The following is a 27,696-nucleotide window of genomic DNA, read 5'->3' on the forward strand; positions in this document are numbered from 1 at the left end:
AAAGAAAATTGATTGTAAGTGAAACTGAAACTGAATCGGAGAAAACTCCTTCTCCGAAAATCTTGAAAAAGCCAAGAACTCAGAAGACCAAACCGATTGCTGCAGTGGAAGTCATTCCAGCTGAGAGATTGAGGCCAACTGGAGCTGAACAGCCCATCAGTGCAGTACCTATCAGGGAAGTTCCAGTTGTTTCCTCAACTGAACATCAGCAACCTCCTCCAACTGCTCTCTCAAAGAAGACTATCACCGAATCTGGTGGTAAACAAAAACAAGTTGGAGTGAGAGCACCATTTATCATCATCGATGGCACAACTTCACTGCCTTTTGCAAGATAAAAGGGAGTGGTGATGCGAGAGAAAGTGAATGCAACTGTTTCAGGGCTGAGTATTTCTCATGCCCTAACTGACCCAAAAGGTAAGGGCAAGATAATTGAAGATCCCAGACCAACTAACCCGATTCAGACTCATATTGACTTGATATGGGAAGAAATAAATGAGTTTTCTGAATCGAAGTTGAAAGTTCATAATGAATGTGTTAGATTTAGAACTGAAGTGTTTTCCAAGCGATTGCAGAAGAAATAAGTTTTCAATAAATTCATCACTTGGGAAACAACAGTTCTCAGGGTAATTAAAGCTGCCACAATAGCTCAAGCGCTGGAAAGGAGGAACTATTTCTTTGATCTGATGCGTGCCAAAAGGCTAACTCAAGTCATAGCTCTGCTCCGCTTGAACTATGATCCTACCAGTCCAACTGCCTATAATGAAAAAGCAGTTTATGAACAGTTGGACACGGATCTTATGTCATTGCAGATGAGGATCAAGAATTGGGAAATGGATCAACAAATGATTATTCCAGCAACTTCCCAAAGTACATCCTCATAAGAGCAGGCTGAACCTTCAACAAATCAGTGAGAGCCATCCAAGGAAGCAGTTGCAGAACAATAAGCAACTGATCTTTCTTCCAGGGATGCCCAACCCTCATCTTCTTCTCATCAATCTTCTCCAGCAGGTCTTCAAATTTACTCTGATGCTGAGTTGTCACTGGCAAATGCACATGAAATGATACAATTAGTTGCCGCTGACATCCAACTGAATGCTATAACCGAAGAATGAGTTGAATACACGAGCAATATTGAACAATCAGCCTCAGAGGCTGTTTTACAAGTAATTGAAGAAACAGTTCAGTTACCTGCCACGACTGAACAAATAATTCAAGCTGAAACTGACGTGGCTCAGTTGCACTCTGAACAAACTGAAGAAGTGCAAGTGCCAACTAAAGTGTCAGCTGATCCATCAACTGAATAGCCTACTAGCTCAACTGCTGCTCAACTTTCTACCTCTGCTGAAGAGACTCATTAGAAATCAGTTGAAGAAACTATTCCAGTATCAGTTCAAACCGAGACTGAAGCAACAATTAAGGCCTTGGTGATTTTCAATGAAGAAGACAAGGAGCAAGAACTAGAATCATTTGGAGCCATGTCTCCTGAAATCCCAGTGGCTGCTGAAATTATGCTAGAAGGAATTCAGGCCGGTTTGCACACCCTTATCTCAACGATTTCTGATATGAAGTCAATCCAAATGCTGCACACCTTGAAGATTGATTCTACAAAGGATAGTACTTTGAAGAGCCTTAACCAGGTTACCAAAGACATCACTGAATTATTCATAATAGTAGATCAGTTGAATAAGAACAGAGTGACAGTTCCAGCACTTTTCCAGACTCAAGACATGCTCAAATCTCGCTTTGATTTTGTGCAAACAGTCATGACAAAGAGAATGGATCAGATACAGGAACAAATGTTGAATGCTATATCTATTGTCACATCAGAAGTTCGTACATTATCTAGAAAAATTGATGGGTCTGACAAAAAAGACGAAGAACAACAGCATCAGCTATCTAAAAAAAAACCAAGTCAGCCGACTGATCAAGAACCAAATGATAAAAGAGCAAAGAAATGAAGAATTCTAGATCAGTTAGAAGACTGTCTCTATATTCAGTTGAGAATTTTGGCAGATTTTCAGTCAGATAAGATTCTTTTATTCCGATATTCTTTTATTCTTTAATTCTTTGTACGAATCTGTACACCGAAAGAGTTATCAATAAAAGATTATTTTATCTACGAGAGTTCAGTTTGATCAATTTATAAATTCTAAGTTTTGTTAAATATTTAAAAGGGGGAAATTGTTGGAAATCTTAATTTCGGAGTTTGACAAATTAAACGTGAAAAGGTTAGAACAACTGATCGAGAAAACTGAAGGTAATTGAACTTAATATTCGAAAACTGATAGTTGTCCGAACTGAAGATTAATATGTATATAATCAAAGACAACTGAACTAAGCAAAACTAACTGAACTGTGTTGTCAACTGACCGATCAGTTAAGACTGATCGGTTACACAGCAATCAGTTAATCCTATCGACTATAAAGAGGCAACTGATAAATCAGCTTGACATATCATCAGTTAAGGAATGTAGCTATCAAGCGATAATTTGTACAAGAGCAGACTGCAACTTATAGTGGGAACGCCGTATTTCAGAAAAGCTATAGTGCACGATTGTCAGAGGAATGCTGACGTGTCCAACGGATATAAAGTTTCAAAATGCATTCGATGTTATCGTTGGAAGCAAAGCCTATAAATAATCGAGAAAATCAGATGAGAAGAGTAGAACCAAGTTACCGAATTATCTAAGTTAGCAAGAACTCTGCGCATATTCATTATCAGTTAAACTTCAAGTTAAACTCTCAAAAGCTCACACTTATCATAAATATCTATTGCTTTCAGACTATATATTGAGCTTAAGCACAAATACTCATTATTGTATTATTCGATCTTGTAGAGATCAGTTGTGCTTAAAAATACACATCAGTGGAGTACTTAAAAATTGTATTGATACTAAGAGTTTCAGTTTAGCAGTGTTAAGTCCAAACTGAAGTGGGTTTGTAAAAATCTTTGTATATATCAAAGTCTTTTAGTGAATATCCTATTTTCGAGATAGAAAGGATGACGTAAGAGTAATTGAAATCTCTGAACATCCATATATCTTGTGTTCATTCTTATCAGTTATATTCTATTGGTCTTTCAGTTATTTTCGTACTTTTATCAAGTTAACTTATTGAAATTGACAACAAAATTCGTGAATTCAGTTTATCACTAAACTGATTCATCATTCGAAAAGTTGTGAAAATTGTCAAGTGTTTATTCAACCCTCTTCCCACTCCCAAACAATCCTAACAGTGACATAGGAGTTGTTAATCTTCGAATATCCATAAATAAATTCGTGTCTATTTATTTATTGCATTTTTTTATCATTTCATTGTTTTTAAACATGCATTGTCGAAGCATTTTATGTGTTCTTCAAATACCAAATTATTGCAAACCAATTGTTTGATAAAATGCTTCGACCAAAATATTTACTCATTCAACTTGTATATATTTTAAATGCTTTACAAAATATTTAATCGGTTTCTACGAAAGATTATTTTAAGTGTCTTCCGCTTGGTTTGAAAACCAAAATCGAATTAATTCATCGGTGTTCAATATTTAAATAACCGAGCTATTGTAGCTCAACGATAATCCCCGTAATCGATTCTGTCGAGGCTTATGACAGTTACAATTGATTCTCACAATACAACGCCACTCGTGTGTAGAAGATAAATGAGAATACAAAGTGCACAATATTGATCCTTAATCGATCTGATGGGAAACTGGGTATGTGCAAAAGCAGTTTAAAGATGAATCTTTTGAGAGATGTGCGATTTGAATGCTTGATGAAGATTGATAAAACAATAGTATTTTTTTCGAGAGACCTTCAGTCTTGATGCATTCTTTATTTATAGGTGTTGGTCCCTAATGACAATAAATATATTCGGTACGGACAGATCTACTTGATAGCCGACATTTATGAGGATATAGTCATGTGTCCTTGTTATATATANTAACTTTTAATTAATTGCTCAATTAATCTATTATAGACTTTTCTAGAATGTTTCATGATAATTTTGTACTTCGTAATCACTACTATTAGTTTATTATTTTATTAGTACATTATAAATTTACTTAATAAATAATTGTGAAACACATTATAATCTTGATCGATGACCAGACAGTGCAAATGTGTTGAGGGTACGAATCTCGTTCATATAATGAAAAATGAAAATTTCGAAGTACAAAACTTTCTATTGATTTATTTTTTGCAGCTGTCAGTTTTGTGAACTCCTTCACTAAAATATACAGTTCCACTCTTCTCATTTAATTAACAATTAAGTTAACTTCCACATTTTTCATTACATAGAATCAACTTATAAACTCCTTTATAAGCTATATGTTTGATCTTCATCAAACTACAGTAGCCAAAATTCAACTCCTTGAATTTGACTATCTCAACGGGAACACAAAATCCGATATTTTTGTGACCCTCGATAGTTCAAGGATACAGCTAGTCATGAGTTCACAACTTCATGTTATCCATAATAACATTATACTTATTAACATTATTTTCATCAACCTCTTGATAAAAATGTCGAAACTCAAGTCTAATTGCATTCATCGGATCATGGTAAGAGCGTCTAATAGCATCGCCCCATTATCCCCTAGATATCACTTATAGTGCATACAAAACCTTAAGTTATGGTTAGCGTAAATTACGGTCCCTTCAACTCATATTCGACATGATCGAATATGCAATCATTGATATATCGAGAGTTGCAAATGAATTTTATAATTATGTGATATAGATTTGAATAATAATAGTGACATTGTCTGTGCAACTAGGAAAACACATTTCCCTAAGGCACATGTTTTGTCCTGACCAGAGACTTCTTGCACTATTAACTAATGAGATCACATAGGATATCTTCATACATAGGCAAGCAGTGAATCCCCGACTACAATGTATTTGCTCGTACGTATTGCGAAAGTACATCCAACATCACCACATGATGACTCTCAATGGAGTCGGTAAATGGATCAGAGTGCAAGCTAGTATATAGAGCCTCTACGTTATCCAAGATAAAAAAAAGACCAATGGTGTAAAACCATAATCGCAGACTATTTCACTCGATAAGTGATAACCACTTGAAAAGTTCGACGAATGGTTCTTCAATGCTTCATTAAATGATCACTCATCTGCATTAATGGACATCTCCATGTCCTTACCAATGGAACATGACGTTTACATCACATACGCTAGTCTCAAGCTCAAACGACTTTTATCCTTATTTTAGACAGCTAAATTGACTAAGAACTTGTTTAGAATATACGATACGCTTTCTAATAAGTTTCATGATCTTACGTTGCGAGACAAAGCTCATTATACATTTTGTATATTCATTGACTTTATTTATGCACCTTGCATGGATATACAAATAAAATAAATGTCATAATTAGATAAAACTGTAAAATATTACTAAAATAAAGATTGTTTTTACACAAAAATCAATAAAACTCAGACCACAAATTAAATTACAAAATAACTACTCTAACGTAAACTTCTATTCGCTTCCACAGTTCCACGTATGTGGACTGAATTTTAGCAGTAGCAACAATCATTTGAGCACATGTCTGGGTGGTTTTAATTGAAATTTTTTCCATTTTAAAAAAATGAAAAAACAAAATAATCTTACTCAGGTAAATAAAAAAATTGCAATTTAAAATTTTTTTTCATTAGAGTTATAATATGGTTAAGGGCGTCGTGAGTACATCAGTTTCATATAGAAAAGAACTAAAATTATAGAAAAGACAGGTAACGAACCAAGATTAAAATTTAATAATATAGATGATCAAAATCACAAAGAGACAAATATATAAATCATATATGCATAAATAAAAAATGCATAAAGCCAGCAAGATCAATGGTAATGGAAGAATCAACTTATCTATCCTTTGTTTGATAGAACAAAGCAATATAAACAAAATATCTAACATTAGTATCCTATGGTGGGTTGACTACTTATCTATTTCATTATGAAATGATCTGTGTAGTTATATGTTACTTCTGTACATAGCTGTACCATTTTTCTCTAGCTCTTGTGATCAAGTTTCATTTCCAGTCGATTCCCACTCAAAAACTCGCATGTTTCATATCTACGAGCAATTTCAAGGCGAACCTTCGAATGAGAATCCATTTCCCTGATACTTTGGTAAGTGATTTGCTGATAGGCCTTGAAGCAATTTGATGACTTCAAATGTATCATCAAGATAGTATTTAGCCATGCTCGGTTTCTGACCAACTGTGCAAGCAAAAACTTCTGCAGAATCAGGTAACGAACGGTTCGTGACGGAACTTGCAATGGCCTCAAACATGTCCTCATCTGATCTGTCATCACCGATGCACAATACGAAATCGGCTGGCTTTCTTTTAGTCGCCATGGTTTCCATTAGATTCTTGACCACAACACCTTTGCTTACGCCCTGAAACACAGACGAATGAAGAAATAAGATTAAAGTATATATACAATTATGGCACAATTGATCGACCGCCTTTTGTACTAGTTCTCCGATCAAGAAATTTAAATGATACGACGGTCAGACATCATCTATATACCTGTGGTTTCACCTCAACTATTTGTTGGCCGCTGCTTACAACTACGGGTTCATTGGCAAGCACATTCTCTAAGTGATCCAGAAGCTCCTTCGCCTGCCAAGTGCCAAAGTCGGGGTCCGCTTCTTGATGATGCCAAACTAAAGCACTCTCCTTCTGCTCAACAAATGAACCGTCCGTAGCTTCTGTGTAATGTTCCATCACAGGCAAGGCGATTCTTCTCCAGTCCAAATCGACTGCTAACCCACAAGATTCCCATGCTGAATTTTTCATCCACCTAGCAGGAAACCAAAAAAACTGAATTTACCAAATTGTAAAAAACATAACCAAAAATAAGCAAGTGTGATAAAAGGTATTGGCAATACCGGGTGAAGTATCCATGTTCAGCAGATAGCCCGAGTCTCTCACATTGAGAGAACCACTTCCCAAGCGAATCTCTCCCTCTGCCACTGACAATAAACACGACATTTTTGGGATCATTAGACAAAATATTCAAGACCGAAATAACTTCAGAGGTTGGAGATTTGTCGACTCGATCTTGAGGCATCATGGTACCATCATAATCGAGAAGGATAAGCCTGCTATTCGAGTTGTTATAAGCAGAAACGATGTGCTCCACTGAAAGCTTCCTAAAATTCGGACCTAAAGCAACAACTCGTGAATTCAAGCCGAATCCAATGCCCCAACACCTGTTTGTGTAATGCTCGGAGCATGCTCGTTCAAGATCCTGATCGAAACTTCTAGCCCAATACGCCACATCGTGAGATTCAACATACTTGTAATGTTTCTCATGGCGCAGTTCTTTCTCAGAATCGGTCATCGTGATTCCAAAAACCATAGCCTCGGCCACACTATTGATGTTCCAAGGATTGACCCGAATTGCACCACTAAGGGATGGAGAACATCCAATGAATTCGGACACAATAATGACACTCTTTCTTGGTGCGACAGAATCCTCAAGTCCAAGAACCTTATCAAACTCAGGGCCGCCTTGCCTGGACACTGTGTACTTATATGGTACCAAATTCATCCCATCCCTAACCGCATTAACCACAACACATTCAGAAATCGCGAAATATGCCACTTTTTCTTGAAAAGAAACAGGTCCGTTTACACAAACAATCGGCTGATACCCTGATTTACCGTATTTTTTATTTATCTCACCTGCAACTTTATTGATCTCACTTCGAAGTTCTTGAATATCCTTTCCGTGACTTCTCGGGGGGTTCATGATCTGAACCAAGATGACACTTCCACGATAAATAGGATTCTCATCCAAAAGCAATCCCAACGCCATAAACTTCAAACTAATCCCTTTGAACATGTCCATATCATCTACACCTAACAACACAATTTTCCCACCATATTTTATCCTCAATTCCTTGACCTTTTTGGCGGTTTCTTGCAATGACATGATAGATTTAATCTGTCCCATATGAATCCCAACAGGAAGGATCTTAATATTAACAATTCTCCCATAGTAATCCAATCCAATATACCCCCTCTTGGATTGATAATCCAGTCCAAGCATCCTGCTACAACATGACAAGAAATGCCTCGCATAATCAAAAGTATGGAATCCAACAAGATCACAATTCAGAAGGGCCCTCAAAATCTCCTCCCTGACAGGTAGAGTCCGATAAATTTCGGAAGAAGGAAACGGGATATGAAGGAAGAATCCAAGTTTCACCCGATGATGTCTTTTCCTCAAGAAAGTAGGCAGAAGCATGAGATGATAATCATGCACCCAGACATAATCCTCATCTGGATTGATAACTTCCATTACTTTATCAGCAAAAATCTTGTTCGCTATTACATATCCCTGCCACATAGCCTTGTCAAATCTGACCCCATGATTAGATGTCAAAGGCAACATATAGTGAAACAAAGGCCACAAATAATGCTTGCAAAAACCATGATAGAACTTATTAATCAAATCAACTGATAAAAAAGTAGGCACACATTTGAACTTGTCAAACAAGAATTGTGCCACCTCTTCTTGTTCTGATGAATCAATCTCCACTCCCAAACACCCAACAAACACAACCTCCACATTAGGAGGAAACCCATCTTTTAATTGCAAAACAAGGGCATCTGCATCCCAATCAAAGCACCATTTTTTACCTTCAACTGGATCCTTGAAACACTTCAATGGCAGCTGATTATAGACAATTATCCTCCTTTCTTGATTCACAGATGAAACAGGGTCAGACATTTCTGGGCCATCTCCCGTACCATTTTCTCCATCTTCAAAATCTGAGATGATCCCCGGTACCGAGATAACTCTCGGGATACGAGTCCGATCACTGGAATAATCGTCCAGGTTCAAGAGATTGAAGTAAGATCTTGACAACATAATCAAGAAACAGAAGATTAAAAAAAAAACCCCCAAAAATTTTGGATCAACTTGGACGAAAAGAACGGAAAACAGTTCAATGTAGTATGAAAATAAGGATTTTTCGACGCTTTCCAAGAGGGATGGTGAAATATTTCTGGTGTGTGCCTGTACAGAATACAAATGGAATTCACTTGTTGTAGCGTATATATGCACACATACGAGAATCAAGATTACAATATATAAATTCCATCCAAGAGAAGAAAAAGGATTGCGAATAATAGTTTGAAATCTTTGAAAATTATTGTGGACATAATGTTCACAAGGAAGGTGGTATGCTGCACAAGTAAAGATAAGAATTGAGGACCGACTTACCATATCTCCATCCACCCCTTAATTACTACTTTTTAGTTTAAACACACACATAATTATTATTAATAAATATTGTTGTTTTTCTAAAAAAAAATTAGATAAATAAATAAAATTAAAGTTTATAGCATTATTGAATTTAAAAAAACGAGAATAAAATAATAAAGATTATATGGAATTGAAGTTGAGAAATTTTAACAATAATTATTTTCATGATTATATATGAAATTCGACATTAATATAATAAGTCGAACCAAAATAGTTTTTATGACACGTTAAAGTTTTATAATATAACAAAGATTATCTATACTATTTTATTAAGGTTGAGACACTTTGAGTAATTAACTTTAGTGTCATGGTCTGTTTTAATAATTATATATATTAATAAAATATTAAAATTTTAATGCAAGTTATATGTAGTTTATTGGATAGAGTTATTGTTTTTTTGGGTTTAAGTTATATGTTCAGTTCTTACTGAGATCATTTTTTTATTCTTTCATTTTTCAATTTATTTTTTAATTTATATAGCAAAATTACAGTATAGTCTCTCACTATTTCTTATAATTATATTTTGATCCTCATTTAAATATAAATCAAATGAATTGTAAAAAATATTATACAAGCACGCAACGCATGCGTCGATGCACTAATTATTATTATTATTCGATAATTTCGAATTTTGGAATTACAAGAAGCTCAGACGGGCAGAACAACTGAAATCGAGGCGAATCAATTTCATTACGATCGAAACTAACTTCGTATCTTACAAATATAGGTAAATAATGTATTTATATATGTATATTGTATTAAGGTTAAACATCTTATATTAAATATTTTTGTATATTAATATTAGTGAAGCCTATTAATTTTTTTATATTTTTCACCCTTCAATCCCTCTTCTTTTATCTCTAATTTTTCAATACAAAATGGGTTAGGCCGTGATTGATTATTTTCTTGAATATGTATAAAACATGATTATAGAGAATGAGATAAGAATGTATATATCATTAAATTAACTATANCGTGCATGTTAACTAACTCAAGTTAACATGCACGTATATATAATATAATATAACTTGATAAAATGTATGATTAGATTAAATAAAAAAAGAAAAAATCATGAAATGCGTTTTGGTGAATGGATAAGGCTTACAGGTGGAAGAATTAAATAAGGGTGGGAGAGATCCGTAATTATAGGGGAACGTAAGGGGTAATTGTGGCAGGAAATGGAAATTAAATACGGAGATTAAGGGCATGTGTCTTTCTACAACTTATTACAGCTGCTAGGCCCGGCAAGAGTCGGCGGGCATCTTCCGGATGAGACTCTCGTTGTTCGAATTCTTCTTCTGTTTTTTCAATTTATGTATTAAATTACTTATTGTTATTCTTAAATAAGTTTTACTATAAATATTTGCATTTACTCTAGTGTGAGAATGAGTTGGTTTTAAGTAAGATTTCATATCATCTTTACTCATCTACATTTATTATATTCATCATCAATTACATCCACATCGGGTAAGTGATTTCAACCACATCCACGTACTCGTCAGATTATTCAATATTCATATTTTACTCAAATATCATATTATCACTTATAATTGTATTTTCTTAAATTTGAATTATTTCGAATAAACTATAGATATTTACTAAATTATTAATAACAATAAAAGAAAAATAAACATATAAATTAAAAAAGTAAAAATTATATAATAAATAAAAATATTTTAAGAATAATTTATCCTAACATCAATATCTTAAAAAAATAAGATTAATTTTATATTAATAATTTTTTTCCTTCTATCTAATTAATATCATTTAACAAAATCATATTAGAATTGAAATTATAACAAATATATATGATATGGGAACTCAAATAAATAGGAAGGCATGAAATAGCCGACAATGAGGAGACCCGAGACAACTTGTCAATTCTCAAAAGTTATATTTTTAAAAGAATAAAGTTTCAGTTAGATGATAATTTTATATTTCCTCTAATTCAATTTTTATTTTATTAATTTTAATAAATAATAAAAAAGGATTGAAACTAAAATATTATGATATTTCTATAAAGTAAATGGGAAAAATTAGTTCATTGAATTAAGAGACATTTATTTTTTCCTTTTTATTTCGTTTTTGAATTTGATGACCAGACAATCTCCACGTAGTGTCCTTTACGTTCGAGTTTGTTCTGCCGCGATCGACAGTCTAGATGTGACAAGATATGACCGCTAGATTTCCGACACGTCATCGAGTAGGTCCGTTTGATCGCATTGCTGCCATTGACGAATGGGAGTTTGCCACGTATAAACCATTGGTGGATTTCAATGTACTAAATAGTTATCTACAACTAGGTTGTCACGTGGAATCCAATTTAACTTTAAATGAATTAGTTGGGGCCCACTTTATCCATTTCCCCATTTATTTATTATTTATTACTTTGTGCATATAAATACTTTACACTTAAATTGAAAAAAAAATTCGGAATTACTTAATTATATTTTTTTCCATGTATTTCAATATTTTTAAAATTTAAAATTAAAAAATAAAAAAAATGTGAAAAATGCAATTTGAGAGACTTTAGTAGGAGAAAAACCGAATTATGGTTTAATAGAGTATGTTGAGAAAGTTGACAATTTTTGTTAACATTTTGCCACTTGAATATTTGACCCACACATTGATGTTTGGAGATATTTTTGTATAATTACATTGGTATAATCGTGTTGGATCAAATAAGTGAGTAAGAGGTCATCTTACTTTATACGATAGTAATGTTGGAGTAGGTGTTCAACGAGTCAACTTGTGTCTTAGGCTTTTATTGACTCTTATATAAAAATAATATTTGTTTTAATAATATTTACGATTTTATCCAATTATGATATCTAATTTATCTGCATATTCATGCAAGTTGCATAGATAAATTCCTTGAATATACAATATGTATCATGAGGTTTTTTATCAATGTAAGATTATGAAACTCATTAGGAAGCGTACTGTATATTCTAAACTTGTTCATAGTCTATTCAGCTACCTAAAATAAAGATAAAGTTCTTTCGAACTTGAAACTAGCATATATGATGTAAATGTCATATTTCATTGGTAAGTGCATGAAGATGTGCATTCATATAGATGAATGATCATTTGATGATACACTAAACAACATTTCTCAGAAAGTTGTTATCACTTGTCGAGTGAAAAATTCTACGGTTATGGTTATACAATACTAGTCCTTTGACCGTGTTCACTGCTCGCCTACGGGTGAAGATATCTTATGTGATCTAATGAGTTACTAATGCAAAAAATCTCTAGCCAAAGTAAGACATGTGCATTTTGAACAGGGGTTCCTCAGTTGCACATACCACGTCATTGTTATTACTCAAAGTTACATTACATCGTTATCGAATTCATTTGAAACTCTCGATATACCCTATGGTTGTAGATTCAATCAGGATATATTAGTTGAAAGAACCGTACTGTAAGCTAACATAACTTAAAGTTTTTGCAATTACTATCAGTGATACCTAAAGATTATGGAGAGATGCTATTAGACGTGATCTTATTGATTCAATCAGGGTTGAATTCCAACGTTCTTGTCAAAAGGTTGATAAAAAGAATTGAGCTACTTAGGGTAAGCTCGAAATGAAAAAAAATGTTGTTCTGAATCACATGAAGTTGTGCCCATGGCTAGTTGTATCCCTTAATTATTGATGGTCACACAAGTAACTTGAGGAGGTTTTTAGTAGGATAAGAAAGATAATTATCGAATTAAATATTTTGATATCCTCTAAGTTAGTTACTAAAAGGGTCTCACACTTAATATAATAATATATATATATATAATAATAAACGTAATATCCTTTAATTATTATAATCGTATCCACATTCGTTGTCGTAGTACACATACATGGATAACATATTCTACATTACTGGAGAAAATGAATTCAAAAAAAATTTTAAGGAATGCTTAATGTTACATTCTATGTTTTATTGCTTACATGCTCGTCGTAAGTTTTATCATACATAACATGTCTTATCTTTTAAGAGAGTTTTAAAATCAAATTTATACTAGCAATTAAGATTTAAAATCCATATCCAAATTTTCACGTCGATAACTCGTTATCCATTTGAAACCAAAATCTCAAATTCAATATCGAAGTACAACAAACGTAAACTCCGAAACACTAGGCCAGGCCGGAGATGATAGAGCGAGATATCGTGATTGCTTAAGAAACGACATTAGTTAGCATAGAAGAAAAAGCATATTACTTTAATAAAAGCAATTCCAATAATTTGGCGGTAGTAGTTGGCCAGTCATCCACCATATGAACAAGTTCTTTATATTCAAAGAAGTATACTATGCTGCCTTCCAGAAAAGAAAAGAAAAGAAAAGAATAGAAGTATACTAAATAATATTACCTAACAAAATTATTTTTCTTAAATATTTTTTTGGATTGCATATATATATATATATACACACACACACACACACACGCGCGACAACAATTTTTTTTTAAAAAAAAACCTATATTTGGTGGCAACGATTTGTTATTTGGATTTTTTAAAAATAATTATTTTAATTTATATTAGGCATATTTACTCCAGATCACTGATCTTAGTTTGGTTTTATATATATATAAAAAACTCTCCCTATCTAATTAAGATGAAGAAGCATGCTTACAATTGCATCGATAAAAAAAATGAGTTATAATTTTACGAAAATTTTATCATCGATCGGGAGGTCGTCAATTAGATTTTTTTTCCCCCCTCATTTCGTAGCTGATCATGTTATTTTATTAAAAATCATATTATACAGTATTTAATCTTTTCAAGAAAATTAAAATTCTCGGGTGCTTCTTGGATTCCTTTGAGATAGGATTTGGAAACATCAAGTCATTTTTAACACTACTTGTATTCTTATTTATTCAATATCTTAAAATTATTCTGTCGAGGAGGCAGGTAAATTTCCCGTTTTGACCAAATTAAAAATATATAAAATATTTTTCCCGGGAAGATTAAAGAAAAAAATAAATAAAGTCAAAAGAAGTGTGTGCAATTAATACTTTAGGCAGCCTAAACCGAAGATGTGTTGGACGGGGCAACTTCAGTTCACACTCATTGAATAATAAATATTTGGTAGCTTTTCAAATTAAAAAATTCAATAGGTTAGGAATTTCCTGTATACATTATAAAAATATAATAAATTTAAATGCTGGGATTTGGATATGTCTCATTTTTTGAGGATTAGTCAATTTTACAAGATGATACGTGTTTATTCGAGTGTGTGTGTGTCTATATATATAATCCAACTGTTCAATTCAATTATTATTTCTCCTTGCATTTTTTTTATTAAAAAACTCGATAGGTCCAATAAGGGTTTTTTTCAAAATAAATTTTTTTATTTTTATTTTCAAAAATAATTTTTTAAAAAAACTATTGCAACTTTACGGCAATCTGTGCTTACGAAGCATGGACGATGCTCCGCGTTGGAGCGTCCGCGCACGTGGAAGCGCGGACACTCCCACGTGGAGCACTGTCTCCGTGCTTTGTAAGCAAGGACTATGTCAAAATCAATAAATTTTTTTTTGGGTTTTTTCCTGTCCATTCGTTTTTCTTTTCTGAACGATTCACGTGAATATTCATTCAGACTCGTAACGCTTCACGTGAATATTCAGAAGTTCACCCGTACATAAATAATTGAAACGTAAACAGTAGTGAACTTTTTTATTATATATAAACGATGATATATTAGAAAATTGCATTATCAATTTCTTCTTCAATTTCCTCTCAAGTTTTATTGTCAAAATGTCTCACATCGATATACTCAAATATTTTGGTGGTAACGTGGTTATCGATAATGGATCAGTTGAATATAGCATTCTGTTTGTTAGACCGATACGAGTATTACGGTTTATTAATTTGTTGGAGTTGGTTGAAGTTGTGAATAAAATGTTAGGAATCGATCCAGCGAATTTTTCTTTGAAGTAGTCAACAAAATATTCATTCATGGAAAGATCATCTTGACATGAAATTCAAGTCAATCTCGTTGATGATGATTCTTTACAGTTTATAATGCAATGTGACAATATGCATATGTTGCATTTATACGTGGAAGCAAATTCAATTGAGCATCATGTTGGATTTGATGATCCTGAATCCTACGTTCGACATGCATCCGATTCTGGTTTTAATAACCAACCCGGTACTTCTACATATGTTGGTTATCAGGAGCAAGAATCTTTTATTCCACATGTTACTGAAGGACTCGGTAATATGAGTTTCGAGGGTGTAAGTGGGTCGTGGGATCAATATATCAATGTCTCGTCGGAACAACATCATGTTCCATATTGGTCGAATCCAACATTAGATACTAGTGCTCGTTGTCCGGATCAGGCCAATAAGGATGATATTTTGAGGACTGATTCCGAACCCGATATATCATACAGTGAGTCTGAAGAAGAAGAAGAATTGAATGCTGATGATGAAGTGAATACTTGTACAAATCCTGATGAGGAAACATTATCTCGACAACCACCTCGTGACACATTACAGAGGCAGATTGTATCATTTCTTTCAAACACTTCTGAAATGCCATCATTTTTTAATAAATTTTTTGGGGAAGAGCCTCCCGATTCTGTTGATGTACCTTCTGGAGTGCAATCAAGCTATTACAATCCGGATAGAGGTGAATTATGTGTTAATATGTTATTTAAAGATAAGAATGATCTTATTGCATCTGGGAAGGATTATTCAGTAAGAGTTGTCAAGCGTGAGTACCGTGTCGTGAAAAGCACACGCAGTTTGTGGAAGTTACGTTGTAAAAACAATTCTTCTACGGTCATTTGTCGATGGGGACTTCGCGCTTCTTTGAAAGTCAAGACTGGGTATTGGAAAATAACAAAATATGGCGGACCTCACACTTGTATATCTACTTCTGTTGGTATAGATCATAAGAATTTGGACACTTCTGAGGTGCGTACAATATTTCATTGAACGTGTGACAAGAGGTGATCATATGGTTCTGGAAAATCAGCTGTGGTTAGATTACGCATGTCGGAAGTATGAGAAATGGGCGAGAAAATCTAGTGAACATCGTGTTGCAAAGTACGATATACGTGAGCAAACTGCTTCGGTCGCAACTGTAGGAAGACCAAGTCGTGGCGAACATATGCAGGTCGTGAAGATATCAACGAGTGATAGTTCATGTGGTAAATGGACGATTTTTGGCATCCCATGTTCCCATGCTATTTGCACCAATAAGTGGCAATCTTTGGATCCAACGACACTTGTGCAGCCCTGGTATAACATATCTGAGTACTTGGCAACGTACGAGGACATATTTCAACCTCTTACAGATGAGCGATACTGGGATCCTCCAACTTTCGAGTTGCACCACAACCCTGTTAGACGTGAAAGAAGAAGAGTTGGTAGAGACAGAACAACACGATTGCGAAATGAGATGGACACAGCGGTTTCCAAAGAGAGACAACATTGATGAAGTCTTTTGTTATGATGTAATAACGCTTGATATGTTAATTGAGAAAAACTTTCTGTACATTTTTTTTTATGTTTTTGAATATTTACTTTAAAAAATAAAATTGTGAATTGTTTTCAAATATTTAATTTTAAAACAATAAAAGGCGAATAATCGATGGCTGGGAATTTTTTTTTCCCAGCCCCGCGCCCGAGCGGTAATATTTCACCGCTCGAGCGCTAGCAGCGCTGGATTTTTTTCCAGCGCAACTCGCGCTCGAGCGGTAAAAATATACCGCTCATCGCTCGGGCGCGGGCGGCGCTGGAAAAAACTCTAGAGTCGCTCGCGCTCGAGCGGTATTTCTTTGCCGCTCGAGCGCGAGCGGCTATAATGCCGCTCCCCCCATTCTCTCCCCTCCCATTCACTCATTCTACAAACATTTTCCTCTTCTCATTTTCTCTCAAATCCCTAACTAAAAATTCTCCTTTCTCAAATCCCCTTATCTATAATCTCTTAATACAAATCCCTCTTCCTCTTATCTCATTATCCGATCATCTTCTTCAACACAATTCACCACCTGCAGTTCCTATCACCATGGCTCCTAAGAAGTCAAAAGGTAATCCTAGTTCTTCCTTTTCTTCGTCATTTGATAGAAGTAGATTTGTGAATGAGGCGACTAAGGCTCGGTATGAACATGAAAAAATTCATAGAAACCTGATTACCGAGCGGGGATTTCGTAGGCAAAGGGAGGATCGATACGTAGGGCCTCTTGTGGAGTTGAAGAGACGGGGATGGGTAAAATTTGGGGCTCAACCTAACGCGGCGGTGGTCGCAGTGGTGCGAGAATTTTATGCAAATGCGGGGGAGAGGACGGATGACAAGGCCTTTGTTCGGGGTAGACTTGTGTCGTATGATTCGGGTAATATCAATGCATTATTAGAAACGCCCGAGGTCGATGACTCCGCCTTCCTGGCTTTGGTTGCTGCCCCGGATTACGCTATGATAATCGAAAAACTCTATCATCCTGGGGTGATCTGGAAACCAGTAGGAGGGTCACCCAGTTGTTTTGATGATAAATATTTGACAGCAGATATTGCCCTTTGATATTTGTTTCTGGCAAGGAGAATGATGTCGGTCTCGCACAAGAGTGAAGTACAAAAAGAGCGGGCCGCGGTGCTATATGCGATACATGAGGGTTACAACATCAATGTAGGAAAGCTCATCTATTCTCAGATCATGATGAGTGTGAATAATAGACACATCGGGCTTTTCTTTCCCACCATCATATCAGAGTTGTGTGCGAGGTCAGGGGTTGTGTTTCGTGATGATGAAGAGTGGCTGCAACCAATGAATCTCATTTGTGCATATGACTTTCAACGAAAATACACGAAACGACAATTAGACTTCCCCACTCATGAGGGAGATACTGGTGGATCAAGCACCGTCGTCCCGCGTCGCCCACAACCCCGCAGGCGGTCCCAAAACGACAATGTAGATGAGACTCTTGCCTTCATGGATCATCAAGAACAAGTTAACTTGAACCACTATGAACATTTCTCCTATGTCGAGTACATGATGCAGACAATGCTAATCCACAGGGGTGTTGACCCAGGGACCATCCCTCCACCTCCGCCGTTCATTCCTCCGTTCCATTTTCAGTATGACTATCAGCAGCAAGGGGATGCATCGGGAGTGCCACCAGAGAATGACGAGGATGAGCCTTGATCAACGATTCCTTATTCAAGTTGAGTGAGGTATGATATCCCATGCTTTTATTTGTTTATTAATATACAATTCATACATTGCATGCGATAAAGTTTGAGGTTCAATAATTGTAATTTATTTTATTTTCTCAGGTGATCACGAACGGAAGAATGCCAAATTTGATAACATAGACGTCAACTATGTTTTTTCATTTTATCTGTCAATCGTGTATTTTCTTGTGTTCGGACATGTAAATGTTAAAACATTCTTGTGGACATGTTTGGTTAATTGTGTTTCTTTTTTTTACTCGGCACTTATGATTTTTTTAATATTATACAAAGATTCGAAATGAGCCATACCAAAAGTCACTTGAAAATTGTTATTGTAAGAAAACTCCACTAATGATAAAGCCTCTTGTCGATTCTCCTTGAAATCCATAACTACAAATCAAAGTAAATCCTCGAGTGTCTGGATTATGCTCTCTGTCTGAGAATGGTACACAGTACTCATCGTAAGTCATATACCCATTTATTTTTGGAAACTAGTCCAGAACTTTGAAGTGAATGAAGGTCATTTTCTAAGAATATTGCAACTTGAACTCCATGAACTATTACTACATTCTCTATACACAAACGAGTTATTTTCTTGTACGAATAAGTCTTCTCATAAAAATAAAATGAGCAGATTTAGACAATCTATTGACCACTACCCAAATGACATCGTAGTGATGAAAACTACGTGACAGATTGGTGACAAAATCCATAGTCACTGCGTGCTCCCAGTTTCACTGAAAATTTTCGAGATTGTGTAGTAATCTTCCTGGTCTCATTCGTTCTACTTTGACTTGATAACAAACCTTACAACTAGATACAAAATCAGCAAAATCCTTTTTCGTTTTCTTCTACCAAAAAATTGAAACCTTAGAATATGATATATTTTCCTATCTTCAAGGTGGATAATGTAATGAGTGCAGTTATGTTCTTTAAGGATGGTTGCATGCAATTCAATAATATCCAGAACAACCAATCTTTCATTTATATGAAGAGAATCGTCAAAATGAACTGAGAATCCAGATTGATGTCATTGAGCCACTAACTCACAAGAGCCAATTAGTACATCGATGTAGCTTAAGGAGCCAAGTTCTTATCAGCGATCCAAACATATACTAAGAAAGTTCCATATTATCCGAGATATTGTAAGAAGAAGGGACACATCACTCGAGAGAGTCACATCTGCAGATAACATTGATCCACTTATAAAGCCCCTACCATGACTATTTTTTGAAAATCATGGTGAAACAACGTGTTTAAGATCTATAGGTAGTTAACTACAAGAAAAGTGAGAGATTGTTAGAATATGTGTCTAGAAAGTCAACTTGTAACTTGGACTTTATTGACTCTTATGTAATAAATAATTTTTATTTTAATAATATTTTACGTTTTAATACATTCTGGGATTTACTTTATCTTTATACTCATGATAGCTGAATAGATAAATATCTTGAATATACTATGATACAATGAGATTATTCAGCTCATGGCGATCAAAAACTCATTTAAAAGCTACTATATAATCTAAATTTTATAAATATGATATTGCATGTCAACTTTGCACACAAAACAATTTTTTTCTCATCTCAACTCAACCACTCAGCTACCTTCTCGATTTTGACCAAGATTTTTGCCACATCCTCACAACCACCCCACGCCGTCGCTGCTCGGCTGCACTGCTATCATGCCACCACCTTCTGATCATTGATTCTTGACACAAATTTCGTCTAGATTTCTAGTGCGACATAGACGAGTGTTAGACATAACTTAATTGTGGTGATGGGCAATGAGACTTAAAATCAGCAGTAATCTTAAGCAGAACTTAAAGTCTAAGATAACCAGAAGCAGAACTTAAACCCTAAGATAACCAGAAGCAGAACTTAAAGTCTAAGATAACCAGAAGCAGAACTTTGAACTCTAGGAAACAGAAGCAGAATTCAGTACAAACCATAGTAGCTTTACGTCTTTCGCATAAACAAGAACTAGCCTTAAATGTTACCGTTACTTTATCAAGTACTAGCATTAATTGCACCATTAATTCTGTATGAAGTCATTTATTACGTCTGACCAATTTTGGTATAAAACAAGACTGATTGTTTTGAATCTTTTCTGCAGGACCTATTTCAGGTATTAAAGCTGAATATATCAGAAGTCAAAGAAGCCGTTTTTTTATAGACGTCGGGATCAAAACTTCTATAAATATACAAGAACAACGTTGATAAAGTGATATACTGATTGCAAAACTCACAACGTTGATTTTGAGCACAAAAACTCTCTTATCCTACAAAAATCTTGACATACAGAAAAGTAGCACACGCTTCATAGCATATATCCGATCGGTTTAAGATCATTTTGTGCTGTTATTTCTCACACTCTTCATAAACAGTTCATACTATTCATATCTTGTTGAGAAGAGTTTGTAATCTGGAAAAGAGTCTATTCCAGAATCTTGATTACATATTATCTTGTTGATATACTAAGAGTTTCAGTAGGCAGATGGTAAGTCCTGCTGAAGTGGGTGTGTACTAGTGTGTACTGTAAAATCCAAAGTCTTTTAGTGATACCTTCTGGAAACAGAAGAAGGAGAGACATAGAAGATTTCATCTTCGAACTTCCATAAACAACTACTGTCTACTTCCTACTGTATTTATCATTTCAATTACCGAACCATCAGATCGTTTCCGTACTATTCTGTGATTTGTTGGTTGCACACTTGAACAAGACTAGCTACAATATTTAACAGGATTTTAGCAACTTAAAAGAAGAAAAGAAAAGAGTTTATTCACCCCTCTCTAAACTCTACATCGATCCTCAACAAGTGGTATCATAGCAGTGTTATTCTTGTTCTTAAAAATCTACAACAGATGGCACACTTTAGCAAGGTTCCCATGTTCTCAAAAGAAGACTTCGATGACTGGAAGATCCGTATGCAAGCTCATCTAGCAGCTCAAGATGACGAAATGTGGTTCGTCATCACAGATGGTCCATTAAAGATCTTAAAGCCTAATACAGCCATTGCTATCACTGATGGTGCGCCGCAAATGGTTGAAAAATCAAGAAGCGAATGGACCAGTGAAGATAAAAAGAAAGCCAATCTGGATAATGTCGCAAAGGACACACTCTATAAAACTCTTGATAAGAACACCTTCAGCAAGATCAAGATATGTTCAACTGCAAAAGAAATATGGGAAAAGCACATTCAAATCTGTGAAGGAAATGAGCAGACTAAAGAAAATAAGTTGACCGTGGCCATGCAAAAATTTGAAAATCTGAAAATGAAGGCCGGAGAAACTCTAAACGAGTTTGATGAACGTTTCAGTAGTCTGGTTAATGAGCTAACAGCTCTTGGTAAAGACTATGGCAACAGAGAAATAGCGCTCAAAGTAATGAGAGCATTGCCTAAGGAATGAGATGTAAAAACTATGGCCATGAGAGTATCCAGAGATCTGAACAAATTAGAACTGCATGATCTATTTGCAGACTTGAAAGCATATGAATTTGAACTGGAAGTACGAAGTGGAGAAGAGCCAACATCAAGTACACCTACCAAGGCTCTTGCTGCTACCGCTGTTGCTCCTGTTACAATTGTTCCAAATATATCTCCTACTGCTACTACTGAAAGTACATCTGATAGAACTGCTGAACAAATCAGCAATGATGCAATGTCTTTGTTTGTGAAGTAATTCTCTAGATTCATGAAGAAGAACAACAGAATGTATCAGAATCCTAACCGAAATTTTAAGGAGGAATCACCATCTTGTGATATGACATGTTTTAACTGTGGAAAAATTGGTCACTTTATTGCTGATTGCCCAAAGCCCAAAAATGACGAGAAGAAGAAAAAACAGCACAAGAGGAATGATAAGAAATACAGAAGATCAGATCGCAAAGCAATGGTTGCTGAAGAAAATAAGTCCAAGTGGGCAGATTCTAGCTCTGAGTCTTCTGACTCAGATGATCATTCAAGCGACAGTGATGCAGAAGAAGTCAAATGCCTTATGGCAGATACCGAATCAACCTCAACACCTGAAGAGGTATTCGACTTTAACTCAAATGAATTTACACGAACTGATTTGGTTAGTGCACTGCATGACATGGTAGAAGAGTACTCAAGACTTTCTCAATCATTCGAGGAAGTTAAGACTGAAAATCAAAACTTAAAGGATCAAATCAGTAAGTTTACTTGCATGCAAGAAAACAGCTGTAGTGATCTGGAAGTTGAGATAAGTAAGTTGAAAACTGATAATGAGAGAGTAAATGCAGAATACCAGACAATAAGATCTGAAAATCAGAAGCTATCACTACTGGTAAATGCATGGAACAAGTCTTCTGTTTCTTTGGAGAAGATGCATGAGTTACAGAAACAATCTGGAGACAGAAGTGGTCTCGGTTTCAGTAACAATGAAAGCACTTCAGAAACTAGTACGAAACCAATACTGGATAAAGACAAAGGAAAATCCATTCACTTTGTTAAATCCAGTATGGTATATGAACCAGTAGTACCAACTGTTCAAGGTAAAAAGTTTGTAAATCAGACGAACAGAAGAAACCATTATGGTATGGGTTATGTTAAACCTGAGAGTAGAGTCCATCAAAGTGCTGGATCCAGTAGAGGATTCAACTCAGAAGGACAACTCTCTATGAGGGTTAAAAACTACCAGTACTATAATAGTAGACCTGTTCAAAAGAGATACAGACCAGAAACCAAGAATCGAAGGGAAGAACAACATTCTTAAATGCATTACGTTAAGAATACTAGACCTTCTGTTGCACACACAAAGTTGGATACCCGAAGTACAAAAGTCACCAAGAATTGTACAGATGTGGGTTCCTAAGGGACTGATAAAGCTTGGACCCAAATAGACTGGGTACCATTTACTAAAACTTGTGCTTGCAGGAACAGAAGAAAGTCAAGATTAGCAACTCCATATGGTATCTGGACAGTGGATGCTCCAGACACATGACTGGACAAAAGAATCTATTATCAGAAGTGATAAGTTGTACTGGACCAAAAATAACTTTTGGGGACAACTCAAAAGGTAAAACCGTGGGTAAGGGTAAGATTACTCATGGTAACATTACTATAAATAATGTACTTTTGGTTGAAAACCTATGTTATAATCTGATCAGTATCAGTCAACTATGTGACAATGGATATTCTGTAGTTTTTCAGAAGCACTTATGCATAATTAAAGATGTGAATGGATATGCAATCTTAACCGGGAAAAGAGAAGGAAATACATAGAGAGTTTCTTGGGATGTAGATCATATTAATGTTTCTACGTGTTTAGTTGCATATCTCAGTGATAAACATTGGCTATGGCACAAGAGATTGAATCACCTAAACTTTAAGTCAATCAATTTTCTCAAAAAGCAGAACATAGTTGACGGTTTGCCTGATATTAATTTCGTTAAAAATCACGTATGCTCTGCATGTCAACTTGGTAAACAGATAAGATCCAGCTTCAAGAACAAAGGTAGTAAATCAACCTCAAGATGTTTGGGATTATTGCATATGGACTTATTTGGTCCAATCCCTATCATAAGTTTAGGGAGAATGAGATACACTCTCGTTATTATTGATGATTTTTCCAGATTTACTTGGGTAATATTTCTTGTTGGAAAAGACCAGACCAGTAGCCTTCTGATCAAACTTCTGAAGAAAATTCAAAATGAAAAATCAGTGTCTGTTATTAAAATTAGAAGTGATCGAGGTACTGAGTTTACTAACAAGGTACTTGAGTTATATTTGGATGAACAGGGCATTCATCATGAGTATTCAGCTGCCAGAACACCTCAACAAAACAGAGTAGCTGAAAGGAGAAACATAGCTCTTAAAGAAGCCGCTAGAACAATGCTAGCAGATGCTAACATCTCTCAGCGTTTCTGGGCAGAAGCAATCAACACTGCATGCTATACACAAAACAGAACCATGATCAACAAGAGACATAATAAGACTCCTTATGAGATATGGAAAGGGAGTAAGCCTAATGTATCTTATTTTCATGTATTTGGTTGCAAATGTTTCGTGCATAACAACGGTAAAAACTATTTGACTGCATTTGATTCGAAATCAGATGCTGGACTATTTCTTGGATATTCAGCAGTGAGAAAAGCCTTCAGAATCTTCAATAATAGAACTCTTAATGTTGAAGAGTCAATTCATGTTGTTTTCGATGAAGACAGCAATGCTCATGAAGTTACTAACACTTCAAATCTGAGTAACAGGTTGGACAACATTCATCTAGAACTGAATAGTGAAGATGATACAGAACCACGTGTCAACGATGCACAAAATCCAAAACCAGACATCCCTATAGTAGAACCAGCAACACAGATACAGGATGCACCAGAACCAGCAGTGGACACCCCAGGATCTATTGACACCTCACTTGAGCTCGGTCCAAATCCATCAAATCTGGAAGAAATCCGTCTAAACCCTTTCATTTGGAGAAAATCACATCATCCATCTTTGGTTATCGGAAATCCAGCAGCTCCTTTAAGGACAAGAAGACAAATGCTTAATGAATATATGCATGCTGCTTTTATTTCTCAGGTTGAACCAAAGAAGATTGAAGAAGCTCTTCTGGATCCTAGTTGGATTGAAGCAATGCAAGAAGAGCTGAATCAATTTAGAAGAAATGAAGTATGGTTTCTTGTACCTAGACCTACTCATCAAGCAGTCATTGGAACTCGGTGGGTATTCAGAAACAAGTTAAATGAAGAAGGAAATGTGGTTAGAAACAAAGCAAGACTGGTGGCTCGGGGTTTCAGGCAAGAAGAAAGAATAGACTATGATGAGACATTTGCACCAGTAGCAAGGCTTGAAGCCATCAGAATATTCTTAGCATTTGCTGCGTTCAAAAACTTTAAAGTTTATCAGATGGATGTGAAGAGTGCCTTCCTAAATGGTTTACTGCAAGAAGAAGTTTACGTCGAACAACCTCCAGGTTTCATCGATCATTTTCTACCACATCATGTTTTCAAATTACACAAAGCTCTGTATGGTCTGAAACAGGCACCTAGAGCATGGTATGACACTCTATCACAATTCCTTGTTAATCAGGATTTCACCATTGGCACAGTAGATAAGACTTTATTCACGTTTGTTAAGAATAAGCACATTTTGTTAGTACAAATTTATGTTGATGACATTATCTTTGGGTCAACTAACCCCAAACTATGTGAAAAGTTTGCTAAGATGATGCATGATAAATTTGAGATGAGTTTGATGGGAGAATTAACATTCTTCCTAGGACTGCAAGTCAAGCAACTGGAAACAGGAATCTTCATAAATCAGGCTAAGTATACGAAAGAATTATTGAAAAAGTATGGTATGGAAACATGCTCTGCTGCTTCCACTCCAATGAGTTCATCTACTAAACTTGAAAAAGATGAAAATGGAAACTCAGTAGAGGTAACTCAGTATCGTGGTCTTATTGGCTCATTATTATATCTCACAGCCAGCAGACCTGATATCATGTTTGCTGTTTGTATTTGCGCAAGATTTCAGACTAATCCTAAGCAATCTCATTTTATTGCTGCTAAGCGTATTCTCAAATACTTAAAGGGTACTCAGAATTTCGGCCTGTGGTATCCCAAAGACTCATCATTCAATCTTATTAGATATTCAGATGCTGACTATGCAGGATGCAAACTGGATAGGAAAAGCACTAGTGGTTTTTGTCAATTTCTTGGTGACAGGTTGATCTCCTGGTTCAGTAAAAAGCAGACTTCCATAGCCACGTCTACTGCAGAAGCAGAGTATCTTGCTGCTGGAAGTTGCTGCTCTCAAATATTGTGGATACAGTAACAACTCAAAGATTATGGAGTTCAAGCCTCTGAATCACCCATCCTCTGTGACAATACCAGTGCCATTGCAATCACGCAAAATCCAGTATTTCATTCCAGAACTAAGCACATAGATATCAGACATCATTTTATCAGAGATCATGTACAGAAGAAGGATATTCGTCTGGAATACGTTCCTACTGATCAACAAGCAGCAGATATCTTTACAAAACCTCTGCCTGAAAATAAGTTTTCTTACTTTCGAAATGTACTTGGTTTAATTTATTTAACTTAGTTGTTATTTGTCAATATTTAACAGTAGAATTTTTGCAGAAGAATAAGAAGACAAGATTACATCTATTAAAATTTTATTGAGGAAATAATTTATGCCATGTTACAGCAGCTAGTTCAGAAGCTACAAATTCCTGTCACTCAACTATCCAATTATTCAGTTCATGGATTCTTAAACTAGTGAAGGATTCAGCAGAAGAGATCTTCTCTAGCTGATGCCACTCCTTCCACAGCATCGCATGAAGAAGAACTTGATCAGTTGCTAGCTCTGTAACATGATTGACATCAAACTGTAGTTTGTATCGTCTCGCTACTGCTCTTTGAGAACTTGTAAATGCCAAACCATTTTGATAAGAATTTTGAAGATCTTGAATCTTGAACCATGAAGACATGACTTTTATCAAGACATATTCTTCAATAGTCTTCTTCAAGTCTTCCAGATAAGGAAACACTTCATCTGTGACAATGACATGCGTACTGCTACAAGCGTTAGAAGTGCTTGAACTAGACATATCGAACTGATATTATCTAACATTCTTGTTGTATTACTTATAGACAGGTGACATTTAATGATTGAAGAAGTTGAAGAGTCTCAAGTGAAATGAAACGTCTCTTGATTCATCCGATTTACCCAGACTAAGTTTTTCATATCCCTTGTTTTATAACCTTCAATGAAAGCAGTAGATAAACGAAAATATGACAAAACGAAATTCTTACAAAACCAGATACATTACATTGCGTTTATCTACTAGATTTGTTGATATCAGCAGTTTGAAGTACTTCAGTAGCACTGAGTACTTCAACAGGAATCTAACTAAAACTGCTGGAATCCCCTCTTTTTGCATGGTCATGATTTGTGAAAGGGGTAATTCCACAGTTTAAACCTAATAATTTAGAACAATCTAACTAATTGTTCAGATTATACGCCAAGGAATTTCTTCCAAGTCTTCATATCTTGAAAAAGAATATCTTCAAACTTCTGTTTACGAACGGCTGGACGTTGTCCTTGGAATTCCTCTGCTGATTCAGACTCAGGAGAAGTCTCCGAGAAGTCACTTGAACTACTCATTTGTTTTGATTTGATATAAGCTTGAATGACTCAGTTTGTAAAATTGCAGGTATTTATAGAAGCAGAAACGACGGCTCACT

At 35.3% G+C, this 27,696-nt stretch overlaps 1 protein-coding gene and 1 pseudogene across 1 annotated transcript; one reads left to right on the forward strand and one right to left on the reverse strand.

Moving 5' to 3' along the window:
- Positions 1-5,747: 5,747 nt before the first annotated feature.
- Positions 5,748-9,245, reverse strand: LOC140982600 (probable alpha,alpha-trehalose-phosphate synthase [UDP-forming] 11; annotated as a pseudogene).
- A 12,084-nt stretch (positions 9,246-21,329) lies between these two features.
- Positions 21,330-21,875, forward strand: LOC140972104 (uncharacterized). Its single transcript, XM_073434576.1, has one exon. The coding sequence runs from the start codon at positions 21,330-21,332 to the stop codon at positions 21,873-21,875; it is 546 nt and encodes a 181-aa protein (XP_073290677.1).
- The last annotated feature ends 5,821 nt before the right edge of the window (positions 21,876-27,696 follow it).

Source organism: Primulina huaijiensis, chromosome 1, assembly GCF_012295235.1.
Source record: "Primulina huaijiensis isolate GDHJ02 chromosome 1, ASM1229523v2, whole genome shotgun sequence".
Classification (NCBI taxonomy): domain Eukaryota; kingdom Viridiplantae; phylum Streptophyta; class Magnoliopsida; order Lamiales; family Gesneriaceae; genus Primulina; species Primulina huaijiensis.

Bases quoted from the DNA above. Each gene is read 5' to 3' on its own strand.
- LOC140972104 (XM_073434576.1), top strand. From the start codon at position 21,330: ATGGCACACTTTAGCAAGGTTCCCATGTTCTCAAAAGAAGACTTCGAT.